At 59.4% G+C, this 16091-nt stretch overlaps 5 protein-coding genes across 5 annotated transcripts; 2 read left to right on the plus strand and 3 right to left on the minus strand.

The window, feature by feature from the left end:
• Positions 1–324: 324 nt before the first annotated feature.
• On the plus strand, positions 325–5208 carry SPSK_08297 (DNA-directed RNA polymerase, mitochondrial; the record flags this gene model as incomplete). Its single annotated transcript, XM_016734901.1, has 1 exon — positions 325–5208. The coding sequence occupies one exon, from the start codon at positions 325–327 to the stop codon at positions 5206–5208; it is 4884 nt and encodes a 1627-aa protein (XP_016586996.1).
• Positions 5209–6529: 1321 nt separating this feature from the next.
• On the plus strand, positions 6530–8601 carry SPSK_08765 (uncharacterized protein; the record flags this gene model as incomplete). Its single annotated transcript, XM_016735353.1, has 5 exons — positions 6530–6576; positions 6651–6733; positions 6816–6906; positions 6972–8233; positions 8255–8601. 5 exons carry the CDS (start codon positions 6530–6532, stop codon positions 8599–8601), a joined length of 1830 nt encoding a protein of 609 aa, XP_016586997.1.
• A 625-nt stretch (positions 8602–9226) lies between these two features.
• Positions 9227–11128, minus strand: SPSK_08859 (ferric-chelate reductase; the record flags this gene model as incomplete). Its single annotated transcript, XM_016735445.1, has 1 exon — positions 9227–11128. The coding sequence occupies one exon, from the start codon at positions 11126–11128 to the stop codon at positions 9227–9229; it is 1902 nt and encodes a 633-aa protein (XP_016586998.1).
• Positions 11129–11173: 45 nt separating this feature from the next.
• SPSK_09411 (uncharacterized protein) lies at positions 11174–12357 on the minus strand (the record flags this gene model as incomplete). Its single annotated transcript, XM_016735984.1, has 2 exons — positions 11174–11618; positions 11699–12357. The coding sequence occupies 2 exons, from the start codon at positions 12355–12357 to the stop codon at positions 11174–11176; spliced, it is 1104 nt and encodes a 367-aa protein (XP_016586999.1).
• A 1187-nt stretch (positions 12358–13544) lies between these two features.
• On the minus strand, positions 13545–15045 carry SPSK_09157 (plasma membrane protein Pth11; the record flags this gene model as incomplete). Its single annotated transcript, XM_016735736.1, has 2 exons — positions 13545–14140; positions 14202–15045. The coding sequence occupies 2 exons, from the start codon at positions 15043–15045 to the stop codon at positions 13545–13547; spliced, it is 1440 nt and encodes a 479-aa protein (XP_016587000.1).
• Positions 15046–16091: the final 1046 nt, after the last annotated feature.

The raw sequence follows: 16091 nt of genomic DNA on the forward strand, positions 1-16091 counted from the left end.
AGCCAATCAGCATGCTCAGCCGTGCTCTGGGGAGGCCGGCAGCTAGCGGCCAAAATTTCTAGAAGGTCAATTTTTTCAGTGCAGTTTTTTCTGCCTCCTGAAATGAGCATCCATCGACCTGTCTGCCATTTGTTTTGTTTTGTGCTTCCACCCATTGGTTTGTTTCTGTATCATATCCATCTGCATTTCTTTTCGTCTCGTTGATAGCGACCGACTCTCACTTTCAATGGGGGCATAGATGTGCCGCCTCCTTTTCCCTCCTTCTTCTCCTCTTGTCATCGCCATCTCGACTTCTTTTTTTCCTGTCGCGTGAGGACCATCGCGATGCTCACACGACAAGCGGGCGGCCGCCACGCTGTGGCCCTGTGCCGGCTGCCCTCCGCCAACACGATGCCAAGGCTCCCGACACAGCCGACACGCGTATTACGACCCCTGCGCCCCGTCGGCGTCGACCGCCGCCTCCTCACAACACGTCCCGAACTGCGGCCATGGCGGCCCAAGACCTTCTACAGCGGCATCGGCTACCTGCCCGAACGCACGCTGGCCACCGCCCTCAACGACTACACCCCGATCCCGCATGACGACGGCGCACATGCCGCCGTCTCTCTCTCGCCCGGCGCGCCGCCCTCTTCTTCCTCCGCCTCGTCCGCTTCCTCTGTCTCCTCCGTTTCCTCCGTTTCCTCCGCTTCCTCCGCTTCCGCCTCACATTCCACCGCACGATACCCTCTCCTGTATGCGACATCGCCACCATTACCGCTCTCTACACCAGCACCACCACGCGCCCGCACGGCCGTGCCCAGCCCGCTGCCGCTCTGGGAGCTGCGGCCACACAACGTAAAGGCACCGCTCGTGCTCGACGACACCGAGAGCGTCCCCGTGGCGCGCCAGAAGATCAACACGCGCGGCGTCCCCGGCGACGTCGACGAGATGCTGTCGGTGCTCGACGCGTGTCTGCAGGTCGGCAAGCTGGACCGCGCGGCCCTCGTGCTCAAGCGGCTGGGCCAGCCCGGGTTCGCGTCGCCCGACGTCGACCTGGTCGAGCTGCACAACCGCTACCTGCGTGCCGTCGTCGACCAGCTGCTCGCCGACCCCGACCTGGCCACCGCCGAGGAGCTGCACAAGTGGTTCGAGCTCGAGATGCGCGGCAGGCGGGCCCAGCAGACCCCCGAGACCATTGCCTACATGCTCAAGGCGTCGCTGCTGACGGCCCACGGCGCGCGGCGCGAGCGTCTGGTCGACCGCTACATGGGCCTGGCCCCCGGCGACGCCGGACTCGAGGTGCTCTACATGACGGGCATCCTGAACGACCAGGACCGCGCGGCCATTACCGACATCTGCCGCACGTACAACCTCGAGTCGTTTGCCGGCGGCGAGGCCGAGGCCACGACGCTGTTTGAGGAGGCGCTGCGGTCGATTGATACGGCGGGTGTGGCGGCCGGCGCGGAGGCAGCTGAGGCAAGCCATGCGGCCACGGACGCATCCGCTTCGACGTGTGCGTCTGCCCCCACGGACGTGCCTGACATGCCCGCCACGCCCGACACGCTCGACACGCTCGACACGCCGCCTGTCCTCGGCACGCCGCAAAAGGGCATGGGCCTGCGCATGCTCAAGCAGACCCTCAGCCTCTTCGCCGAGATCCCCGAGGGCCGCGACATTGCCGGCCTCAACCTGTCCGAGCGCCGCGAGATCCAGTCGCGCCTCGAGCGCGACTGTGTCGACGCGGCCGTCGAGCGCTGGAAGGAAGAGAACCAGGCGCTGCTCAAGATGGGCCTCAACACGTCGCTGACGACCGCCTCGCTCAACGCGCGCCTCTACGAGTGGCACAAGGACCTCGAGCTGCGCCTGTCGCAGGAGCTCAAGAAGGTTGAGCTCGCCGAGGCCTCGGGCAGCAAGAACAAGGAGGACCTGGACCGCTGTCTGTACGGGCCGTTCCTGCGCCAGTCGCTGCCCAGCCGCCTGGCCGCCGTCACCATTGTCAGCACGCTCAGCGGCATGGCCATGCAGGGCGCCGACAAGGGCATCTCCATCAGCAACATCATTACGCAAATCGCAAAGGTCGCCGAGGAGGACATTCGCCTGCAGCAGCACACCAAGATGATGGCCGCCCGCGGCCAGAAGACGTCCGCCCGCGCCGCCGCCAAGACCGCCGCCAAGACCGCCCTGCGCAAGGCCATGCGCCCGGCCAAGGTGTCGCTGCAGCATGCCGGCGACGCCGCGGAGACGGCCGCCGCATCTGTTGCCGCATCTGCTGCTGCTGACGCCGCCAACAGCACCCCTGCCACCACGCCCAAACGGCCCGCCGACCGCGACGTCGCCTGGCCCATCACCATCAAGGCCAAGGTCGGCGCCGCCCTGCTGTCCATGCTCATGGAGACCGCCAAGGTCACCGCCGTCAAGGAGCACCCCGAGACGCGCACGCTCGTCTCCCAGCAGCAGCCCGCCTTCAGCCGCCTCAACCAGCTGCGCCGCGGCAAAAAGGTCGGCGTCCTCGTCGCCAACAGCACCCTCGTCGACCTCATGAAGCGCGAGCCCCGCGGCGACTTCCTCGCCCGCCACCTGCCCATGGTCGTCGAGCCCCAGCCCTGGCAGACCGTCGACAAGGGCGGCTTCCTCGAGTACCCGGCGCCGCTCGTGCGCGTCAAGGACTCGCGCAAGGACCAGAAGATCTACGCCGAGGCCGCCATTGCGCGCGGCGACATGGACCAGGTCCTCAAGGGCCTCGACGTGCTCGGCCGCACCGCCTGGAAGGTCAACCGCCCCGTCTTCAACGTGCTGCTCGAGGCCTGGAACACGGGCGAGGCCATTGCCGACATCCCGCCCATCGCGCCCAACGTGGCCGTCCCCCCCGAACCCGACTCGTCCGAGGATCCCATGAAGCGCCGCACGTGGCTCAAGGCCGTCAAGGCCGCCGAGAACCAGCGGTCCGGCCTGCACTCGGTGCGCTGCTTCATGAACTTTCAGATGGAGATTGCGCGCGCCTTCCGCGACCAGACCTTTTACTTCCCGCACAACGTCGACTTCCGCGGCCGCGCGTACCCGATCCCGCCCTACTTCAACCACATGGGCGCCGACCACGTCCGCGGCCTGCTGACCTTTGCCAAGGGCAAGCCGCTCGGCGCCGACGGCCTGCGCTGGCTCAAGGTGCACCTGGCCAACGTGTACGGCTACGACAAGGCCAGCCTGTCCGACCGCGCCGCCTTTGCCGACGAGCACGTCGACCAGATCCGCGATGCCGCCACGAACCCGCTGCGCGGCGGCCGCTGGTGGCTCGCGGCCGAGGACCCCTGGCAGTGCCTGGCGGCGTGCATGGAGCTGACGGCCGCGCTCGCGCTCGACGACCCGACGGCCTTTGTCTCGCACCTGCCCGTCCACCAGGACGGCACCTGCAACGGCCTGCAGCACTACGCCGCGCTGGGCGGCGACTCCTGGGGCGCCAAGCAGGTCAACCTGGTCCCCGGCGACCGCCCGGCCGACGTCTACTCGGCCGTCGCCGACATTGTCCGCGCGAGCATCGCCGAGGACGCCGCTCACGGCGACCCCAACGCGCGCGCGCTCGACGGCAAGATCAAGCGCAAGGTCGTTAAGCAGACCGTCATGACCAACGTCTACGGCGTGACCTTTGCCGGCGCGCGCAAGCAGGTCCTCAAGCAGCTGGACACGCTGTACCCGACGCTGCAGGCCGACACCGACATCCCCGCCATGGTCCTGGCGTCGTACATTGCCACCAAGATCTTCCAGGCCCTGTCGACCATGTTCAGCGGCGCCCACGACATCCAGCACTGGCTGGGCGAGATTGGCGGCCGCGTGTGCCGCGCGCTGACGCCCGACCAGATTGAGCGCATCCTTCACAACGAGCCGCACCAAGAGGCCACGGCCGCGGCAGCGGCAGCGGCAGCGGCAGCACCCAAAAAGTCGCGATCCAAAGGCAAGGGCAAGGCCAAGGCCGGCGCCTCGGGCAGCACGCCGACCAAGACGATGAAGCGCGAAAACGACGAGATCCTCGGCCAGTTCCGCTCGACGCTCGTGTGGACGACGCCCCTGCAAATGCCCGTGGTCCAGCCGTACCGCAAGGCCGCCAGCCGCACCATCGAGACCTGCCTGCAGGACCTGATCCTGTCGGTCCCCGCGCGCAGCGACCCCGTCCACAAGCGCAAGCAGCTGCAGGCCTTCCCGCCCAACTTTATCCACTCGCTCGACGCCAGCCACATGCTGCTGTCCGCCCTCGAGTGCGACGCCCTGGGCCTGCAGTTCGCCGCGGTCCACGACTCCTTTTGGACCCACGCCGCCGACATCAACACCATGAACCGCGTCCTGCGCGACGCCTTTGTGCGCATCCACAGCGAGGACGTCGTCGGCCGCCTCGCCCGCGAGTTCGAGGCCCGCTACCGCGGCTCGCTCTACCTCGCCCAGGTCCACCGCGGCAGCGCCGTCGCCCAAAAGATTCTCGCCCTCCGCAAGGCCGCGCCGCGCATGTCGCTCAAGGACGAGCTCGTCCTCGAGCACACGCGGCTCGCCCTCCTAGCCTCCGACGACCCCGCGCGCGTCGCCCAAGGCCGCAGCATGGTGACGCCCGCGAGCCTCTTTGCCGAGGCCGCGGCCGCCACGGACGATGCCGACGCCGTGGTCGAGGCCGAGGACATGTCCGAGTTTCGTCTCGGAAGCATCCCCGCCGATGAGGCGGCCGCGCAAGAGAAGCTCATGCAGGCCGCCCGCCCGGCGAAGGCGGGCTCTACGATACGTACGACGTCTACAACGTCTACAACGTCTACAACTACGACTACGACACCTGCGACGTCAGCGACTGGCCGCGGCCGCGGCCGCAGCATTACTGGCGGCATGAGCCTTGACGGCATTGGCTCGGCAATGGGCGACGTCGCGACCGGTGACGAGATGATGGCGCTGGAGGAGGACGACGAGCTGGCCCTGCTCGAGGACGCCGACGCCGACGCCGACATCGATCACGACGTCGACCACGACATTGACGAACTGTCCCCCGCCGACGTGGCGCTCGCCGGCACGGGTCACTTTGAAGCCCAGCTGCGCGGCCTCAAGAAGCCCTTGACCAAGGCCAAGAAGGACAAGACGGCCGCCGCCTTGGCCCGCCAGACGCCCGTCCAGGTCTGGGTCCCGCTCACCTTCCCGGCCATCCCCGCCAAGGGCGACTTTGACGTGCGCCGCCTCAAGGACAGCGACTACTTCTTTTCGTAGGCTGTCGTTGTGTCCCAGGCCCGAAACCGCCCCCCCTCCCGTATGGGCCGGCCTCTGGCCTGCCCCTCCTTCTCTCCCACCCCTCCCGCCTCCCTCGACTCGCCTCACCCTCACCTTGTACATTATGAACTGGGCGTTACGAATGGTGGTACGATTTTTTTTGCGCTTGTATTTGCTTCTGGGTTTCTTTTTGGTGGGGGAGGCTGATTGGTCGGTGTGTTGGTGAGCTTCGAGGGGGGAGCTTACGCATGGGTGGCGCGGGTACATCCTCGACCAGCCACCGTGTCGATGATCAATCTACGATTACGAGTACGTGGTACGAGGTACAAGCGTACATTGAGGGAGAGTTTTTGTGCATTTTCTGGTGTCCTTTTTTTTTATTTGTGGCTGCTTTTTTGGCATCCCTCATCTCCATTTGGCATCACTGGCATATATAAAAGCATGTTTTAGGGGACCGAGGCAACGAGAGGGTCTTGCTTTCTTCTCTCGGATCTCTTGTATAGATGTACAAAACTTGACAGAAATGATAAATAATAATTAAAAATGCCGAGCAGCAGCACAATGTGACTCGATGTGAATTGAAAGAAATTGAGAAGCGTTCCAAATTTGAAATAGACGGAAACTCCGCGAGCATCGATTTGGGAAGTAATTCGGCCAACGTGTACAAGTAGAGGTAGAAGCAGAAGGCGAGAGCAATGGAACATCATAGAAACCAGCGTATCAGTTTAAATACGTCAGGGACGTGAAGTAGCACAGTAATGGCCACTCCAACGCATCTCCTATTTGTCCTGTTGGTAACGTGTGTAATGTTAGCCTTGTAGCGGTAGCCCTGTACAGAATAAGCCATACCCAGACTCAGCGTCCAATCAGGTAGCGCCAAAGCCACGTCCACCAAAAACGACCAGCGGCTCTTCCGTGTACTACGGACTTGCAGCAACCATCACCAACATTCTCTGCCATCTGCATCTATTCTTGTATTCAGACTGCGGCCATGGCATTATTCACCGCCCATCACCGCGTCGCCTTTCCAGAGTTTTCAGTATGCTCTGGTCTCCCAAGTTGCCCATACATCTGGCAATCGCCATTAAAAGCTGGGTGGTGGTTCTTGCTTCCTTCCTTCCCCCCACTTTTTCGTTCCTTCCTTCTATCCTGTTTTCCAAGCTTCCTTCCTTCCTTCGCTTCGTTTTTACTTCCTCCCTCGCCCCTTTCTCCTCTCCTTCCTTTTTAGGGATTGCTCTTCCACCCATCTTTTCTCCTTCTCCCGAATTCATTCAATCAAACTCATCCAACTTTTCAATTTATTCTCACCAAAACAATCGCCATGAAGTCCAAAGCCGCTCTCGCCACGATCGGTTTTGGCATCACCGCGTATGTTTTCTCTCAAAGTTGCCGTCGCCTCTACTTGGAATAGGAACACGTGCATCTAACTAACCCCACCTTAGCTGGGCTGCTCCGGCCGACACCTGTCTTGACTACTCTGTTGGAAAGAGTCAGTGCTACACGGCCACCACCACGGTCGGTGAGGGTATGTTCACGCCCGTTGTGCTTGATGTTGTCATTGGTGTTGCTGTCCACGGCCATGCCTCACGATATCTAACTCTCCGCAGTCAACCCCTGCCCGTATAATCAGTGCCCGTTCCTGCACCGCTGCCGCGCCACGCCCCTGACGACGAGCACCATTGTTCCCATTCCTTGCAAGTATGCTCAGTTCTCTGCCTCTCTCATCTTGTCTTTGTTACCGTCGCATCATTGACAACAACCAGGAACCCCTGCTGCCGCAATACTGCCACCAAGACGGTCACCACGTCATGCGGCACCTGCCCCACGACCTGCACTGCGATGTTCACGGAGACCATCCACCGCTACGAGGATAAGTGCGATGAAGACGGGTTCCCCCTCAACTACGACGCCGTGGTTGCTGCTGTCCCTGCCCACATCGATGCCACTCCTACTGCTGAGCCCGGCCGCAATGGCGTTGCTGCTCCGACCCACCAGTCTCCTCCTGGGCCCACCGCCCGCCCCATTGATGACTTGGTTGAGGTCGAATGCAACCCTCGTGTTCTTCAGGAGATGCGCCAAAAGATCGAGGAGTTTGAGACCAGTCCTCCAGAGCCTGACGTGATCTTGGACCTGCGACAGCAGCTGCGCGAGAAGTCGGCCATTATTTCGGCCTACCGACAGTTGAATTTCGTGGAAAACACAAAAGTAGAAATGGGGCTCGATCGATACCAGTTTGTCAATGAAGAGCAAATTGTTGAGGACATGAGACAGGCGGCCGTCGGACAGCACTACCGGAAGCGGTCGCCGCCACCGCTGTCGCTCGGCCCAGACGGCTCGGTAGCCACGCTGCAGCCGACGCACCACTTTGGCCCCGGCGGTAGGCGCCCGGATGCCACCACTGAAGGGGGTGACGCGGCAGTCGAGACGGCCACACGGACGCCGACGCCCGAGGCTCGCAAGGACTGGCACCCGATTGTGGCGGAGCCCGAAGAAGAACCATTCCCGGAGCTGTGGCACTCCAAGTGGGGTCACGGCCCAGTCAACAACCGGCCCTCGCCTTCCACCCCTGATTCCCTGCCGACCTTCCCGGGCCCGCCTCAAGGCCTGCCTACGGGTGGTGGTATGGCTGATGCAGCCCATGCAGCTGCAGAAACTGATATGCCCACGCCTACACGGGCTCCCATCGCTGCCCGTAGGCCGCCCTCACACCTGGGGCCTACGCCCTTGGCCGCGTACAAGATCCACGAGGAGGTCGCTGAGGCTGCTGCTGCTCATGCCGTTGCTTATTGGAAGAAGTTTGACGAGGAGCAGGCTGCTAAACAGGCGGTTGCCGAAAAGGCTGCTGTCAAAAGGGAAGCTTCCGACGAGGCCGCTGCCCCTGAGCCTGCGGACAGCGCTAACGGTGTCAACGACGGCAATGACGGTTATAAGGACCCTTATCCCGACCCCGATACCGTGGGTGGCGTGCCCAAGTACGAGAAGCCCCATCACCCTCACCACATCCCGCCAAACAACGGCTCTGGCGGTGAGACGACCGATCCTTAAGGCCCTGGCACTGGCCCCACGACACGCGAAGTTGCCGGTGATGAGACTGCCACCGAGAACAAGGTCGAGAGGGACAGTGGCCCCGATGTCAACCACGGTCCCGCCAGTGACCCTACCGACTCCGACGGCCTCATCATCGAGCCGCCCCCGCCGCCGCCCACCACCGGTGGTGTGCCCAAATACCAGCACAACGAGGCCGAGGTCGAAGAGGCTCGCGAGGCTGAGGCCGCCGTGGACAAAGACGCCACCCTGCCCCCACCGACGCACCTGCCGCCTCCCAAGATCAGCCTGCCGCCCTGGGCCAAGGGGCCACTGGAGACACATGTCTCCGAGGTCAGCCATGCGTGAGCGTTGTTGAAGTTGACTCTATGGGATGCTTTCTATCCTTCATTTTTAAGATATTGATATGATGACAACGTCGACAAAAAGTCTTTTTTTTTCTTCCACCGGTTTTTTTCTTCATCCCCTTGTACCTTTTTGGCTCGGTTCGCAACTTTCGTCTTCTGTTTTTTTCTTCTTTGCTTCGTTTTACTTGTCCTTCTTTCTTTTGTCGTCTTTGTTTTTTCCAATATTCCACCTTTCTGTCGCATTCCAACTTACCAAAGGTCGACGTGTTGAATGATACCCATGCCACTGATATCCCCTATGCCCTTGAACCCTTCCACTAATGTTTGATGTTACGCTGACTTCCCAACGACCAAAAATAAGGGAAGTAAACAATGGGAGGTTTCAAAAAGGTTAATTGACTTGTAATAGTTTTTGCTCCTGTTCGTTTTTCAGCTCTGTTTTTTAATTCCTTGCAAGATGTTCGCTTTATGTCTGGGGATCAAAAAAAGATCCAACAGTAAAAATAACTCTTCTATGGCTATATTTAAATATATCCAAAAACTTAAATCATAAACACAAAACCACAAATGGCGACTAAAATGTATGTCGTAAATATCATCAAATACATGTAAATCATCACGCTAACCTACCATTGAAAACTCTCTTCCAGGTAGTCAATATTGCCGGCGTCACGCCGGCCCAGCACGTCCACTACAGACTTGCGCGCCTCGTCGGCCATACGCCCGGGCCCGCAGGCCACCACGGCAAGCTTGCGGTCCGCGCTGCCCACCCGGTTGCGGCCACGGCGGGCAGCCACCTCCACCTCACTTTGCACGTCGGGTCGGCCATAGAGGACGCGCACGTTGTGAGGCAAGGGCTCACCAAGGATGGTGTCGCCCAGCGGCAGTTGTGGCCGGTCGACACCATTCTTTGGGCGGTCGTGGCTGGCGCGGACGCTGCCATTGACGGTCTCGTCTTCGTCGTTTTCTTCGCTCGCATGTCCAACAGGGCCACTACCGCTAGGTTTGGACTGGGTAACATGAATGTCCATGGTAACGCGCGTCCCGCCCATGCCACTCGTGGAATTGTCTCTGTCGTGACCAAATATGTCACCAAGGTCTTTCTGCAGCACTTCGGCCGCAAACGCTGCTTCACGGACGGCCCAGATGATACGAATATGCTTGAGACGGCGGCCCGCAGCCGTCGCCTTGGATAGCGTGTAATCATGACCAAGGCCCGTCAAATGCGACAAGGCCACAACAATGCCGCTGCCGCCGACGACAAAGAGGACTGAGTCGTACTCGTCATCGAAACGCTGGGCGTGGCCGTACGGCCCGTCGACGAGAACTCGAAGATTGGCCGGGGCCGGCCGGAGGGGTACGGAGCCGGTTGAGCAGTCCGTAGAAGAGTAGGCCGGGTTGGCCGCGGCGGCGGCTTTGTCCCGTAGCCGACCCGTGAAGCTGTCATAGGGGCGAATGAGGAAGGTCATGGACGAGGCGGCATGGGCTGGTGGAGAGACGGCCGAGGACACAGTGGACTGGAAAGTGGGGGACGATAGCTGATATGGATTGTGACAGCAGGTGCTGCCGTAGTTGGTGTTCGACAGGAGGCGGCTGTTTTCGGACGTATCATGCTCGACAGATGTTGGTGTGTCTGCGTCAGTATCCACGCCGAGATTGACATCATCAGTGTCACTTTGTGCGTTGGACTGGTTTTCGAGCTCGACCAACTGCGGCGGTAAGCGGCGCTTTTTGGGGCTGATCGACGAGGAAGCATTTGCATCGACATCGGTATCCACGTTCGGAATCGGGCCCCTTTTCTTCTCGAGCGAGGCCACAGTGGCCACGGTAAACGGATGACTCTCCCAGAAGCGCTTGTCGTTAAGCACATTCAGGTAGTAGAAGGTACCTGGCTGCGGCTGGTAGAGGCTCGCATTGTACGGCACGACGACACGTACAATGTTGGACTGCGGATCGTAGGTGGCTTGGGCACGCGTCTTCCAGAAAAGCGGGTTGAAAGCGACGATACGCAGGACACGCATGGCGCGATCAACTACCCACACGATGAGGCACGCCCAAAAGTAAACGTCGTACTCGCCACGGAAGATGGACACGTGGGCCAGCATGCCAAAAAGGATGAGGATGGAAAAGCCAATATGGACTAGCAAAAATACCTCGTAGGCATGGCGACGTAGCCAGTAGAGCGAGAGACCCAGGAGCAGTGACATAAAAATAGTGGCGACGCCGCCTGTCCACCAGAAGAAGCGAGCCCACCAGTTCAGGAAGCTGGCGAAGCCGCCGTCTTTCCAGACGAGAGCAGTGTAGCCAATGGAGTGGACAATGGCCTGGACAGTAGCGATGCGGGCGACCCAGCGATGGAAGTTGTTGTAAGTGCCAAAGTCCCAGCCAGTCAGCCACAGGAGGATGTTGTTGCGCATGCCGAAGAGCCAGATGAGCGGGAAGTTGGCCCAAGAGATGATACCGGTGCGGTCCGAGACATAGCGCAGGAGTTGTTGCGTGATAGTGGGCCAGCTGGAGGTGGTGAGCATGCTGTTCAGATGGAAAACAAAAGAAGACGATACCGTCGGAACTTACTACATGTTGCCTGTGAAGACACGGTAGCCATGAACGCAGAAGACCGTATTCATGATGGCAAATATCAAGAGCGTGACGGACTGCACACGCGGCGGCACGGTGTACCAGCCAAAATCTTGTGAGCAGCGCTGGCCAAAGGTCGCGGGCGTCGTCAGGTGGCGCTGCAGCCAGATACGCGGCCGGCGGGCAAAGCTGTGGCCAGCCGGGGTCATACCCTGCTTCTGGTCGTAGGAGTCGCGTCCTGTAGCATCGATATCGTCAAGTACAAGATCATTGTCCTCGACCTCTTCCTCGTCAACCTGGTGGTAACCCGTCGTGGTCCGGCGGTGGAGAGTAGGTGAGAGAAAGCGACGACGCCGCCGTAGGTTCTGCACAACGGTCATGCAAACGCGGTTGCCCATGCCGTACAGGATGACGACAACCCAAAAGATAATCACAGCACGGCTTATGAAGCACGTCAGCCAAAGATCACCAATGGGTCACAACAGAAAACAGTAAAAAAAAAAAAAAAAAAAACAACTCACCCATAGAAATTGTGGTACTTGCGGACGTAGATCAGGTCCGCCAGCGTGTCGTACGAGTTCTCGTACAGCTGCTCGGAGAGGACGACGACTTCTGAGAGGACTGTGCCGCCCACAGCTTCGGGACGCTGCAGTCGCCGCAGTCGCAGCACCTTGTCGGGCGGGTAGTCGGCCAGCACGCCCTCAAAAGAAGGCAGCGGTTCGTTGCGCAGAGCGGTGCAGCTCCGGTTCATCTCGTCGAGGCTGCCGGCACCGCGGCCGTCCGAGCAGTACCCGCGCAGACAAATGAACAAGGACACCTGCATCAGCGGACTGTAGCAGTCCTTGACGCGGAAGCCAGCCTCAGGCGGGACGTCAACAAAAGTGGGCTCTCGCAAGGCCAGCTGGCAGGCGTGGAGACATGTCTCTGGGTTGGAACGGACGACGACGGGAGCGGGTGCAGAGCCAATGTGTCGTAAGGATGTGAGGGAGTACGTGTCGTCGCTGGAGACGCCGGGGCCGTCGAAATCGATGTCGTTAATCGATGGTGAGACGTGAGCCATGACGCCGGCCGTCCAGAGTCCGGCGACGACGCACAACAGCGGCAGAAGAGCCCGGCTGCTGGTTTTCCGTTTCCTCATGGCGATCGAAGGTATTGTGACGGGTGCAGTAAAGAGTGGCATGGCGAGAAAACGAATTCTCGTAATCTGAACGATAAATCGAAGTCAAAAGGCATCATCAGGATGCCATCGAAAAGGAGGAAAAAAATGGTGCAAAGGAGGGGATATGTCAGGGGGTTGACAACAGGCAGGAAGGACAGTAGGTTGAGGCGGGTGCTCAAGGCATCTCTTTCCCTGTTGGGCACTGTTTTGTTTGTCCGTCTGGCAGGTGCAGTGCTGTGAAAGGAAGCAGGAGCGCCCCCAATTCCAGCAGTTGTGCCCTCAGACAACCCACACTTGGATACCGTTCCTTCCCTTCTTTCTCCCGTGAAGTTCGCCAAGTCTCCCCTCCACCGACTCGTGTGTAAAAAGAACGCTAACATGCAAAGATCCATCTTATCAGATCCATCTGTGGCTGTTGATTGGCCGCAATGACTCCACCCGAGCGTGGGCTACGTATCTGATTGGCCTGCAGCGATCTTCCGGGTTCTTCTTGCCCAACTGGCGTTGTTTTGGTGCGAGCCGCGGTTGCCCTTTCCCAGATTGCCCGTCAACTCCTGGGGCGCGCACCAAAAATGGTAAATACAAGTACCGCCGAAACCGGGGAGCCGACTGATTGATGGTAAATCTCCTTTTTTGCCATCTTACACAGTCCACTGTGCCCACCATTTTCACATCCTTTTTGCTATTTCCAGCTTTTCCGGTGGACATGGCGTGCTTTTCACGCCGTGGAAAAAGTGGAAAGGGGAAACGATGCGCCCAGATGTGCTCTCGGAAGAGGGAATTAAAGACTTTAAAACAGCATGAAATGGCTTGGATTTACAAACTGTTGCGGGTCTGTCAGCACTTGATCTGATAATCATCTGCTGAACAATCAGATAAAAATCTGATTAGTCCAGAGAATCAGATAAATACGACACGGTCAGATGCGATCACACATTTCCTCCACAAACAACGACAAATAAGGAGCAGTGAAAGCACTGAAACGGTTATCTAGACACCCGAGGAATCGATTCGAGCAAAACCGTAAGTCAAGCGGCGCTTACAAATGTTGATGGTAAACATGCAATTCATGTCTCTACTACTAAGAAGCACATAAGAAAAGGAGAATGAGCGGCGAACAAAAGAGGGTATGGCGTTATTGAACGGACAGGCAACAATCGACGTAAAAGTAGTTAAAACAAGAAGAACACGGACACGCTGAACAACACCTAGCCGCCGTGTCGTGGATTCCACACGGACGTTTGCTGTTCTGGTGACGGCACGACGCCCATCTCGACGTCGCCGTTCCGCCGCTGCGGCGACTTTTCAAGGTCGTTGGGACCATCCGAGACGTTCGTGACTGCCGTGATCACGACCGCTGGTTTGGGTGGAGAGAGCCCGCCCTCCTCGTGGCTACTGAGGTCATCGTCGTCGATGTCGATGTCGTCACAGTCGGACGACGAATGCAGGGAGTGGTGTGCGTGCCGCGAAGGGCGGCCATGGCGCGCAAGTCCCGACGGGAGGGGTGCCATGGCCAGGGCGTTGGCGGACTTGTTGCTGTTGGCGCTGCCGCCGAAGCTGCCGATCGTGTTGACATGGCCACTGGACTGGCCACTCGACTGGCGCGCGTAGGGGTGGTGTGGCGACATCCTGGCCGACTTGCCGGCGACAAACACGGCGCTGGTGCTGCTGTGTGCGGGACTGGCATTGCCAAAGACGCCGGGCCAGAACTTGGCAAAGAGGGAGCGCAGGGGCGGCAGCGAGACGCAGACGATGCCAATGGTGCACTCGGCAATGGTCCACATGACGGACGAGACGAGGTCGTCTATGTTGGTGAGCAAAAAATAAATAAATAAATTCTAATACGTGACACACGGGAAACTCACGAGTCACGTCGATGGGATCGTAGAGGACGTGCAGGTAGGCGAGGCGGACGATGGAGGCGATGCAGGCGAAGCCGCCCAGGAAGAAGAGCACGGAGATGACGATTTTCTGGCGCCGCGGCAGCTGCAGGCGCCAGAACAGCGGGATGGGCACAAGGCACAGAATCAGGTCGGTCGTCACGTTGATGGCGGTGCTCGCGTACAAAAAGTTGACAAAGGTGTAGCAATGCGCGGCGCTGTCGTTGAGGGACCAGGCGCCGGCGACGGGGATGCACTCAAAGATGGTGGCCGGGACCGAGGCGACGCCGAGGCCGACGGTGACGCACGCCGTCGCGTACAGTGTGGTCTTGAGGAGCCCGCGCGGCGCAAAGATGTGGAGGTAGGAGGCGAGGATAGACAGCTTGGTAAAGGCGATGGCCGCCGCGTAGAAAATGTTGGCGACAAACATGAGCTGGATGCAGACCTTGAGCTGATCGAGGATCGTGGCCCCGTCCAGGTTCCAGACGTGCTGGCCGAGGCCGTACTTGGTGGCGGCAATGACAACCGAGCAGACAACGAGCGTGAAGACCGAGGCCAGGATGACGAGGTAGTCGTCGAGGAAGAAGCGGCCGACAGAGTAGCGGCGCACGGTGAGGCGCAGGACCACGGTGGACGTGATGAGGGCCATGGCGACGGCGGAGACGACCGTGACCAGCGCTTCGAGGGAGGACTTGCTGGCGAGGTCGAGCTGGGCGATTTGGGCGGGCGTGGGGTTGGCCGTGTACAACGCGTCCCGGCGGCGGTGGGTGGCGGCCATGGCGGCGGCCAACAGTGAGCCAGAGCCGGGGCCCTGCCGCTCGAGAATCATGTTGATGCGGACAAGGGCATGTACAGGCGTCGGCGCGCAGTCGTGATCGATGCAGAGGAATGCACTCGAGGTTTGCTGGTTGAAATCAGACGCTGGATGGTTGACGACGAGAGCAGGAAATGAAGTAGAAAGTGTAAAAGGCGAATAGAACTGGTTGGACAAACAAAACAGGAACGAAAGAATGCGTGGATAAAGGAGGGAGAGACGGGAGAGACAACGGCAAACAACATTCGAGAAGATGGGCGGGCACTACGGTAGAAGTAATATTGGATAGATGAACGAGACAAACGGCGGAGAAAAACAAGACGAGACAACAAACGAAACACATCCATCCGCCGTCTTGATCATGGCAAGAGGCGATCTGTGGACTGTGGACATGTCGTGTAAGTGGACAGGAAGCAAGGGTGCGTCTACATAAGATACACAGAGGATCTGCTGGGCCTGGCTGAGCCCCTGTCCCTTGCCCAACGTCCCAACGTAGCGCCAGCGCCCTAGCGCCCTGCATCTGCTCGGCACTCCATAGTTTGTGCATTGAATGGGTGGGTGCAAATCTGGGAGTCCGTACAACGTACGACGTGGCCGACGGACTCCATTGACATTGATAAGACACTTTTGTGTTTGTGCGCGTGTGGACAGCGAGACATTGGGGATATGTGGGACGGAGCACGAGAGAAGACGCGACTGGCGGCGTTTGGGAAGGACAAAAAAAGGAACAAAAAAAGAAACATATCAAGACAAAACAGGAAGACATGGCGTCGATCATATATGCTAACTGTACACAGGCAAGGCTCGACAGTAGCAAGACATGCAAGGAGGAGACGGGGCTGAAAAACGAGTAAAAAACGAGCAAATAACGCGACAAAAACGAGACAAGACGAGAATGAGAGACATTCCCGTCGATAGTCGATAAGTAGTGGGCGTTGAGAGAAACTGAAAGACGAAAAACTTTACAATGATTGGAGGCTCAGGAGCGCAACACAATAAGGGCGGGCCAGCTGGATGTGACTGCGTGGTGAGAATGTGGCTTGTCAGGTTAGGAGGCAAGA

The sequence above is a fragment of the Sporothrix schenckii genome (genome assembly GCF_000961545.1).
Source record: "Sporothrix schenckii 1099-18 chromosome Unknown Cont44, whole genome shotgun sequence".
NCBI classification, from domain to species: Eukaryota; Fungi; Ascomycota; class Sordariomycetes; order Ophiostomatales; family Ophiostomataceae; genus Sporothrix; species Sporothrix schenckii.